Raw genomic sequence first — 11,294 nt, 5'->3', positions numbered from 1 at the left:
CCCATGACGATCAGGATATGCGAACGGTGCTACAAGGTAGACCTTTTCGAGATCCTCCCAAGGGTGATAGCATGGGAGAGCTGTAAGCCTTGCGGGGCCCCTCCCATGACGATCAGGATGCACGAACGACACTGCAAGATAGTCGGTGATCGAATGAGGGGGTCATAAGCCTTTACGGGTCCCCCATGACGATTAGAAAGCACAAACAGGCATATAGTAGATAGACCATACCAAGATCATCCTTATGTGCACCAAAGATTCGGTTACGCGGCTGGACATTTCTGCAACAAAAAAATAGAGAAAAAAAATTGTTGTTACAAAACCAAGCTTATAAGAGGAGAAACCCACCCTTCAAGATTATTGACGGGTTGGCTAAGAAAAAAGCGATTGTATTCCTTTGAGTTGTGTTTTAACTCCTACAAAAGAGTAAGGGGGATAAGTTAGAGATCGAGTATTAGAGATCGAACCACATCACATCAAATCAACTTCAACATCAACACCAACTCAAGTTCAACTCCAGAAACACGTTTCTCCAGAAGCTTCGTGTGAACAAACACAACTGTTGATAATAGTTACAAATAATAGAAAAATATCACCGTCTATCTGCGATAGAGTACTATTTGTGTCTATCATGACATAGATAGACACAAATAATAATTATTTGTGGTTCAAATCATCCCCATACCCAATTATACTAAAAGGGAAAAAAAATCAAATATTGGGTATTTTTACATTAGAAGATATCCAGATACAACAATCCAACAAACTAACGAATTAACTACAAGATTAAAACCTATTACAACTTCACTAATACTCTCACACCCATAACTATAAAACACTTTTGAATGGAATATTATCCAAAAAGAACTCCCAATTTAGGCTTAATTCTATATCCTAATGAATTGAAGAAACACCCATCACTAATATTAACATCATGCAAGCAATTGAAGAAGGGAAGAGGCAAGAACCATGGTGGGATCTCCAAGAACAATACTAACAATGGTCTGAATGAAAACCTTGAGGATTCTCCAATGCTTGTTCCCACTTTTGCCATTTCCATTCCTTTTAGCTTGAATTTCTTTAAGATTCACCTTTTGCAAAGCCATTGTTTTGAGGTTGTCTTCCTTAAGATTGTAGTTGATTTTGTTGATAGCCCCACTTTCCTTGTTCCATTCTTCCAAAAACATTTCAATGACACATGCCACATGAACATGGTACTCCTTGCATTTGGAGATATAAGACCATCCATTGCTATGGTCACCTTCTTTCAGGCTCTTCTTATTGCACCACAAGCATTTTTGTTTCACATTCTTGTGAAGAATGAACTCCAATTCTTCTTCTTCTCCAACTCCTCCTCCTTTGATTTGGTATTTTCTCTTAAGATTTCTACAACAAGGGTGGAGGTCCAAATCATGCTTCTTGCAGTGGTACACAAAGCCATTGATCGGCATTCGACAGGCGTCGCATTGTCGTTTGCAGTGTTCGTGGCAAGCTTTTGGAGGCTTCGTGAGGAACTTGAAGGTGGAATTAGGGAAGAACTCGTGGGAAGTCGATTCGGTAGTTTCGATACAATGCTTATGGAGATCGAAATCGCATTTATCGCATCGGTATCGAGGGCCAAAGCCCTTCTCCTTGCAGCCGTCGCAAATGTATTGTTTGGTGTAGGATTTGAGCTCAAGTGGATGCTTGTGGGTTTTGGTATGAAACATCTTTTCTGCCATATTTGAATTGTTTTGTTGAGAAGCCATTTTGGAAGGTAAAAACAGAGAAGAAATTTGAAATTGTTATTTATGATTGATTTTGGTTGGCCTTGGCTATATATTTATAAGTTTTTGAGTATTTTTGTTTGATGTTTATGAAATGCATATGAATTATGAGTGAAGTTTCTGAGTATTTGAATTTTACGCGCTCGATTGCTATTTGTTCGACTTCTTTGAGAAGTCGTTTGAAATTGAAATTGCAATTGCAATGCATTCACAGTTTATAATAATTACAATTTTGCCCACAAATATGTTGTTCGGCAAAATTTTTCAATAGTGCATTTGCTTCACATTTTAGAGTCAATGTCTATTAATTAGTTTTAAAAAGAACTATGAAGTGAAATTTTAAAATTAATTTTAACATTGATGAAAAATTAGTAAAACTTCATCAATTATGATTTTCTCAATTCCTTCAAATTAATGTGAAAATGAGTAATTAGTAACAAATTGAGATTAAAAGTGTAAATCTTGAAACCTAGGGAGCAAATTGAAGCAAGACTCCAATCTTAAGGGTAAATTTATAATATTTTAGAATTTTGAGACTAAATTAAAATCAAACTCAAAATTTAAGAACTAAAAATATAATATTTTAAAATTTGAGCACTAAATAGAAACTAAACTCACAACTAAAAATATATTTGGTTTCTTTAAAATTATTTAAAAACTAAGAATGGGGACATTTTAATTCTGTTACTTCTCTAACAAGTATTTTATTTTTAATTTTTCTGAGGCAATTATGCAACAAGTTGTTTCCTTGGGTCATTATCCAATTAACAACACTTAATTTTGTAGTGTGGTGCTCTGGGAAATTCTAGAAACTTCTGGATCTGTGTGAATGATTACCCTGCTATAAAAAAAATAAATAAAAAATAAAAACCCAATAAAGATTTGTCCATTAATTTTCTTTTAAAATCTTTAAATTATCTAATAAATCTATCCAGTTTAAATTTAATATCTAGCTAATAATTTGTTGGTCTACTTAATATTTTAAAAATTGTATTTTCTATATCTAACTAATAAAATGGGCCATGAGAAAAAATAATTGTTTTTCCCTTTTACCATTTTAACGTAGGGTTATCTTAAGTAAATTCATATTTAAATCATTAAATTCATTTTTTTAAAAAAAGCCTAATTTAACGTGGTTTTGAAAATAATAATAATAATAAAAAAAGTCTACCATCTATATCTAAACTCTTCTAAAATCTAAAATGGATTATGAAAAATAATAAAAATTTAAAATTTAACGTGATTTGGAAAAAAAAAATAAGAATAAAAAATATTTTACATAAACGTGGTTTTGAATAAACAAGAATAAAAAATAAAAAATTTGTATACTATCCGTATATTAAAAAATTCTAAAAAGAGCTATGAAAAAAATAATAAAATTTAAAATTTAATGTGGTTTAGACAAAAATAAGAATAAAACAATATTGTTTATATATAAAAACTTCTAATTTAACGTGGTTTTGCAAAAGTAAGAATAAAAAATAAAAAATTTGTATACTATCTATATTCTACAAGAAAAATAGCCACGTATTGAACAATTATGATGTCCTGGACTTCTATTAAACCCATGTAGTGAACAGATAGGTTAATAACGCTCCCACTATGTTGAGACAATCTCAACTCTTGAGATGAATGTGATTGACTAGATGAACCGATATCAACAACTCTTGTTGATGTACTAGCCTCTTCAACCATCCTTGTTGAAGTCTCAGTAGTCTCATCAAAAACACTATTTGATGAAACATTGATCAAGATATAAATAGCAGTCTCTATTGTATATCCCCAAAACAAGTCAAGAAGTTGAGCATAACTCATCATAGACCAAATCATATCTAATAGGGTTCTATTTCTCCTTTTCGATACATCATTCTGCTGAAGTGTACCAGAAGTTGATAGTTGGGATGTTATTCCATGTTCTATCATATAGTCCTGGAATCTTAAGTCCATATATTTTCCACTATGATCAGATTGAAATGTTTTATCTCTTTACCTAAAAAGTTTTCAACCTTAGTCTTATACTCCTTAAACTTTTCAAGGGCTTCAGACTTGTGTTGCATTAGGTAAACATATCCATAACTTCAATAACCATCTATGAAAGAGATGAAATATTCATATCCTCCTCATGCTTGTACATTCATCGAATCTTAGTGATCTGAATGTATAAGCTCCAAGATCACTTTGGCTCCATAATTTTTTCCAATAAAAGGTCGTTTTGTCATTTTGCCTTCAAGGCATGACTTACATACAAGTAAAGAGTTTTCTTCTAAACCATTTAGGAGTCTACTTTTTACTTATCTCTCAGCCCTATTGTGATTAATGTGATTTAACTTTAAATGCCAAAGGTGGACATTTTCTTTAGGAGAAACTCTTGGTCTTTTAGTAGTTGTTGCTGTTCTAAACATTTCAGTATTAAGGACAACCTTTGTAACTAACGACTTTAGTACATACAAGTTACTTTCTATTGAAATAAAGTCTATATGCATTTCATTCTTGAAAATAAACACTTTATTTTCTCATAAGGAAAGAGAATATTTTTGTTCAATCAAACAAGAAATAGTGATTAAATTCCTCTTAATATTAGGAACAACATATATGTTATCTAATAATATAAATTATTTCTTCTTTAAAAATAACTTGAGCCTACCTACTGAACAACTGAAACGACCTATACAGTACCAACTTGTAGAGTCATCTCTCTAGCTTCCAATTGTCTCCAGATATTAAAACCCTGAGAGGAAGAACAGACGTATTTAGTGGTCCCTAAATCAATTATCTAGTAGAATAATCATTCTTCACTAAGCTCATTTCCAAGACAAACAAATCAGATTTACTGTCAATGGATTTCTTCCTTTTAAGGAGAGCGTTGGATCAGCTTCAAACCCCTTATTATAAATTCCAAGTTTTATCTCAGAGGTCAAACCTCTCTGATAAACTTCACTAGAGTTAGCAACATTTGCCTATTCTATCAGTCCCTTGACATTCAATATGGACTAGAGTTCATTTTTGGAGCTGACGTTACTAGTTTTCATCAAGATCAACCTCATTTTGCTTGAATTGTGAGGAATCTTGCTCAAACAATTCTTGCACTAATTGTATGATCTGAAGTGCAGTGACCATGCTCTCAAATCTTTTGGCTAAGACATCAGCTATGCTCGCCAAAATGTAAACTCATGCCTTATCATTGCACTTTTTCCATTTTTCTATGCATCATGAACACTTTGTGTTGCATTAGGGGTTGGGACTGGAGGACATTTCTCAGTCAAGACAAAATTAAGGTCATCAACCATGAAAATAGCTTTAAGTGAATCCTTCTATATTGTATAATTAGTTTTGGTCAAATTTAAAAAGGCTAGCAATGAAAGAACTGAACCTGATATATCACTGAAATAAAACAAATTGATCTACATTATATTTTAGTACAACTCATATAAATCTAATCAATTTAACAAAATTTTAACCCATTTAACATCTAAATTTTGCAATGATGCTTCAGTGATTTAGGACAAAAGCCATCGAAGGAAGGTCAGTCACCCTCTCATTGAACTGAGACACTCTCAACCAATTATTATGCGAGAGTAACTCTTATTCCTATAATAATTAGTCACCATTGATTTGGTCAAGAAATCATTATCTTACTTAACAATTTTCTGTAAGTGTGACCTCCATTTTAGACTCTCGATTTCCGCCCCAATAAGCCAACCAAAGGGGAAAAACCGATTTGGGCAAAAACTAAAGTGATCCAGTCCATTTTTGGAGTTCGCTTTAATATTGACCTAATGCACAAACTATCTGAAGGGGGATGTTCCCAGGGCGCCTCGAGGCCATACAAAAATATCTCACAATGCAAACCATTGAAGGAGACCATAGGACATGTTGACAAATATCCCTCTCTCCCTTACTATAAATACTCTCTCCTTTCACCTTGATATTAACCCATGCAAACACCATCCAGAGAGGGACACTCCCTGGGTGCCTCAAGACCAAGCATGAGTCTCACTGTGTGAACTTTAAGGGAGAACATGAGTGAAAAATTGATAATATCACATATATCTATTTCCTCCAACTAAGTATTTTAAAATCTAGGGTTTATTACTTAGGTAAAACCGGCTAATTGATTTATCTAAGTGATTGTTAATTTTTTTTCAATATAATTTTTATATTGAATAGTTTAGTAATAAGTGATTGTGTTCATCAAACACTTTATTAAACTAAATCATTTGTTGCATGTTTATAACACATTTGTCTAATTCACCTTTCAGGTCAGTTTCAAGGTAGGGATGTTCCGTTTCCTTCAGCTTAAATACCCAACCTAGACAAAACTTTATTTAGATAAAGGTCCCTTATAGACAATTATATTATATATTTAATCTTTTATTAATTCAATTTAATTCTATTAAAAGAAAATAAAAGATTAATCTTATTTCTAATCACATTAGAAATGTTTAGGTGTAATCAATTTTAAACCTTTTAAAAAAATTAACCTATGTTTGCATACAACTCTAAATTATAGATTTTAATTCTAATTTCATTAACCTATACCTTTTATAAGGATTAATAAAACAATTAAAATCTAAGTCATGCATCTAATAACATACATAAAAATATAACATTTATATTTCTAAGGTAGTATCATGCTTAATGCATATCTATTTTCATTACATAATATAACACTTATATTATACAATAATGAAAATAAATAACACATCCATCACATAATATAACACTTATATTATGCATCATGTAACTCTTATATTAAAATATGATGCATGAACAAATTACTATGCATGCAATCATATAATATAATTCTTATATTAAATATGATGTATGAACATGCTTCATGCAACTATATAATATAACTCCTATATTAAATATGATGCATGATTTATGTTTATCCTATGGTGGGATTTTAATCTATATGGCATACAATATGCTATATAAATAAAAATGCATACATCACATGTATAATAATATAAATAAGCAACAATGAACCAAACTTGATATCCTAAATAATTAAATTAAATTAATATAACTTTTATATTAATTTAATTTATTAAAGTACAAATTAATAAATTAATTACAAAAATTCAAAATAAATTCGAAAAAGGGCCTAAAACTGCGAGGAAAAACTACCCTACTCCTCGAACCCATGCCCGTTATCACTCTGACGTGCGCGCAAATGGATCCGGAGCATCACAAAAATGTGGCTGAATGGCCTAAAACTGTAAGGAAAAACTACCTGCTCCTTGAACCCATGCCCGTTACCACTATGACGTGCGCGCAAATGGATCCGGAGTGTCACAACATTGTGGCTGAATGGCCTAAAACTGCAAGGAAAAACTACCCTACTCCTCGAACCCATGCCTGTTACCACTCTGACGTGCACGCAAATGGATCCGGAGCGTCACAACACTGTGGCTGAATCGTTGCGACGTTGGCTTTTGTGTTGTCGTAGCGTACCCTTATGTTGCACGCAGCATCACGAAGCTCTGCTGCAGTCGAGCGTAGCTATGCACTATGCTCTAAGGCAGAATGCTTTATCTGCTTCGATCTCCAACTGGATCTTGCTCCAGTTATCACCGAACTCTTTAGCAACTAAAAACTAACAAGCAATACGGACTTACACACTCGATCCGGAAATTAAACGCCCAAAAAATGGGCAGTTACAACTTTAAACACTTTAAAACAGTAAATCTAGCAAAATTTGAAACATCCATGTGCAAACCAATATACATTCATAATGCAGTGTTTAAATCCCATCAAAATTCTGAAATTAAGTTAGAAACGAAATTCAAAGACAACATGGCTCTAAGACCAATTGAGGGGAATTGATTTCCTACAGCAGAAACGAGCGATCACTTATGTCTTTGAAATCATTTTACAAAACTTAATCAAATAGAGCAGTAACGAAAATTATGATAAACATTCACCCTTAAGCATGCTTCTAATGGAAAAATAGAGATGAAAAGGGAAGAAATTAAACTTACCATTGAAGATCCAGTCTTCTCACTTCATTTCCACAGCAAAAAACACGAACTGAGAAAATCCTCTTTGTCATGAAAAAACCATGAATAAAACGGTTAAAAAAAATCTTGGACACTATCAGTAAAGGTCTTCCTTATTATCCTCAAGGATAGAATCACAAGAGAGGAATGAGTTTCTTTGTGATTAATTTTGGTGAGAGAAATTTAATTATTCTAGAGAATAAATTGCAGAGGAAGAAGGAAGTCTTGAGAGTTTTTTTGTGAAATTCTCAATCTCACCTTTCACTGTTACAACAAAAAAAAAAAAAAACAAAAAAACAAAACAAAACAAACAAACTATAATAGTTGATTGTTTTGTAAAAGTCTTAAAGAGTTATTATTTTGAATTTAAAATTAAAAAAAAGACCAAATTTCAATTTAACTAATATTACATTAATGTAATTAGTACCATTATTATATTTAATATAAGATATAACCTATAATATTAATTTGAATCATATTTATATTATATTTAACCTATAATTTTTATATGAATCTTATTCATATAATTAATATTTTAATCATATTCAAATAATAACCTATCTAGTTTTAATGTGAATCATATTCACATTAATTTTAACATATAACTTTTATATGAATCATATTCATATAATCAATATTTGAATCATATTTAAATATTTAATTTTCTCGATAAAATTTTATGTCATAATGTATCACATACATTATGTTTTATAATAATGTATAACCATACATTGTATTAATTGTATCTCATACAACTAATTCTATTTAATTAATTCGAACGATTCAAAATTAAACCAAAATTAATTTGATTCTCACTAGTCCTTATTGAGTTAACAAAAGGATTTTATGGATCTACAGATTGAAACTCGAATGATACGAGATTAATTGATTAAACTCTTTAATCAAGTTAATCAACATTTATTAATTGTTGCTGCACTCTTTGCACTGTAGATATATTTATGTGTCCATTGGATATAACAATCAACAGTGCATTGACCCTTTACAAATTGTTTGTAAGTACAATTGGGTCAAAATTACTATTTTACCTCAATAGTCACATATAACTTCTTAAGTACCACTGATCCCTCTAATGAACAATTAGTCATAGTCCAACTATAACATAGACTCATTCTCTGGCAAGTGAGAGGGTGAGAGCCTTCATTGTTCAAGACTCGGAATCAACCCTTAAGGGGGCAATTCGTCTACTTCTCCTCAAGACTGGAAGGTGGATAGAGAGAATGTTCATAGTAAGTGGGATCGGGAAGTGCGACAGCATATCCCATGGTTTCTCTCGTTAGGTTGAATAAAGTTTCTGTGCATCGCCTTGAGGCACCTTGGGAGTGTCTCCCTATAGGATGGTAGTTTTGCACATTTCTTTATTTGATCTCCTAGTCTGTTTCTTTCCTACAACGAGCTCATTAGGGCCGCCCTAATTGGGGGCCGAAAACGAGGGGTCACGCTTATGCGAAATTATTAAGAGTTAATAGTTCTGGACCGAATAAATGATGGTTGTTAGGTTCAGTTCCAAGAGTTGGTTCTGCCTAATGGTTGAGAATGTCTCATCCCAGTGAAGGTGCATGTGATCACCCCATCGGTGACGTTTATCCTGCTTCGCTGTGGCATCATTGCAAAATAGAAGTTTTATAACTTAGGGTACTTGGAAAATGTTTTGATAAGACTAATTGGTTAATATGTGGTTTAGCAAAGTCTTACAAAAGTTTGTTCGTTTTTCAGCAACGGTTTTAAAATGGCTACAGCCACAATTGCTTTGTTAAGCGCCTAAAAACTTACTGGTGAAAACTATTCGAGTTGGAAACATATGATCACCACGATACTCATCATCGAGGATATCATGTTAGCTCTTATGGAATTCTGCCCTCCTATTCCAGCTCCAAACGCCGCTCAAAATGTTTGGGAGGCGTACGAGCGATAGACACGGGCAAACAAGAAGGCCCAAGCCTATATCTTGGCCAGTCTTGGTGACGTGTTGGCCAAGAAGCATGAGCCGATGGTCTCAGCACGTGAGATCATGGAGTCCCAACGAGGATGTTCGAACATCCGTTTGGACAGTTTATGCATGAGGCTTTTAAATACATCTTTAACTCCAAAATGGAGAAAGACACCTCTGTTCGTAAACACGTGCTTAACATGATAGTCCACTTTAACGTGGCGGAGATGAATGGGTCTAGAATCGATGAGGGCAGTCAGGTTAGCATAATCCTACATTCTTTGTCAGAGAGCTTCCTCCATTTTGTTAGCAATGCGATTCTTAACAATGTGGAATATACCCTTACAACTCTCCTCAACGAGTTGAATACATACCAATCTTTACTGAAAAGTAAGGATAGAAAAAGGGGTGAGGCAAATGTTGTCTCGTCGTCTAGAACGTTCCATCGAGGTTCGACCTCAGGGAGAAGACTGCACCTTCTAATTCTAACTCTGGAAAGGGGAAGAAAAAGGAGGGTGGTAAGAGGAAAGAGAAAGCGCCTGCTAACCCGTCACCTGTTCCCCCGCGGAGGCATCCGCCGTTGGTGGAAAAAGGAAAATGTTTCCACTGCAACCAGGACTGACACTAGAATAGGAATTGTCTTTGCTAGCTTAAGGAAAGGAAGCAGCCAAGGCTAAGGCCAAGGCAGACAAAGGTAAATATGATTTACTTGTGCTAGAAACTTGTTTAGTGGAGAATGATGATTTGGCCTGGATAATTGATTCGGACACCACTAATCACGTTTTTTCTTCTTTTCAGGGGATTAAATCCTGGCGACAGTTGAAGGCTTGTGAGATGACAATGCGAGTAGGCATCGGGCACGTTGTCTCAACTATGGCAGTGGGAGGCATCCAGTTAAAAAGGAATTTAATTTCTGTAAAGTGTCTGTTATAATGTAAATACACTATTTCTTTTAATGTGGATAAAGTGTTTATTCATAAGGATGGTGTTGAGATTTGTACAGCTAAACTGGAAAAAAACTTGTATGTGCTAAGACCGTTAACCTTAAGTTCCCTCCATAACATAGAGATGTTTAAAACTGTCGTAACTCAATCTAAACGTTAATGAATTTCTCCAAAAGAAAATGCCTAACTTTGGCACCTTTGATTAGGGCACATCAATCTCAATAGGATTGAGAGATTGGTGAAGAATAGCCTTCTAAGCGAGTTAGAAGAGAATTCTTTATCGGTGTGCGAATCTTGCCTTGAGGGTAAGATGGCTAAAAGGCCTTTTACTGGAAAAGTTGCCTTGGGGTTTCGTAGTGGAGACTACGGAACACAAACTCAACTGTGTTCCTTCCAAGAATGTTGCGACAACACCTCTGGAGTTGTGGAACGGGTGTAAAGCTAGTTTACATCACATCCACATATGGGGTTGCCAAGCACATGTGCTTGAGGCTAATCCCAAGAAGTTGGAACCACGGTCGAGGTTATACCTCTTTGTAGGCTACCTTAAAGGTACACGAGGGGGTTATTTTTATGATCCATCGGTAAATAGGGTGTTTTTTTCTACAAATGCTACATTCCTGGAGGAGGATCA

The 11,294-nt window shown here is 33.8% G+C and overlaps 1 protein-coding gene across 1 annotated transcript; it reads right to left on the bottom strand.

Annotated features, from left to right (window-relative positions):
• Positions 1 to 540: 540 nt before the first annotated feature.
• On the bottom strand, positions 541 to 1,798 carry LOC150035457 (uncharacterized). Its single transcript, XM_090314907.1, has one exon. The coding sequence runs from the start codon at positions 1,746 to 1,748 to the stop codon at positions 933 to 935; it is 816 nt and encodes a 271-aa protein (XP_090171033.1). The 5' UTR covers positions 1,749 to 1,798; the 3' UTR covers positions 541 to 932.
• Positions 1,799 to 11,294: the final 9,496 nt, after the last annotated feature.

This window comes from Benincasa hispida, chromosome 6 (genome assembly GCF_027475165.1).
Source record: "Benincasa hispida cultivar pf3 chromosome 6, pf3_genome.v1.1, whole genome shotgun sequence".
Classification (NCBI taxonomy): Eukaryota; Viridiplantae; Streptophyta; class Magnoliopsida; order Cucurbitales; family Cucurbitaceae; genus Benincasa; species Benincasa hispida.
This window is presented reverse-complemented; position numbering and strand designations above follow the sequence as displayed.

Excerpts from the sequence above, each read along its gene's own strand:
- LOC150035457 (XM_090314907.1), bottom strand. The coding sequence starts at position 1,748 with ATGGCTTCTCAACAAAACAATTCAAATATGGCAGAAAAGATGTTTCAT.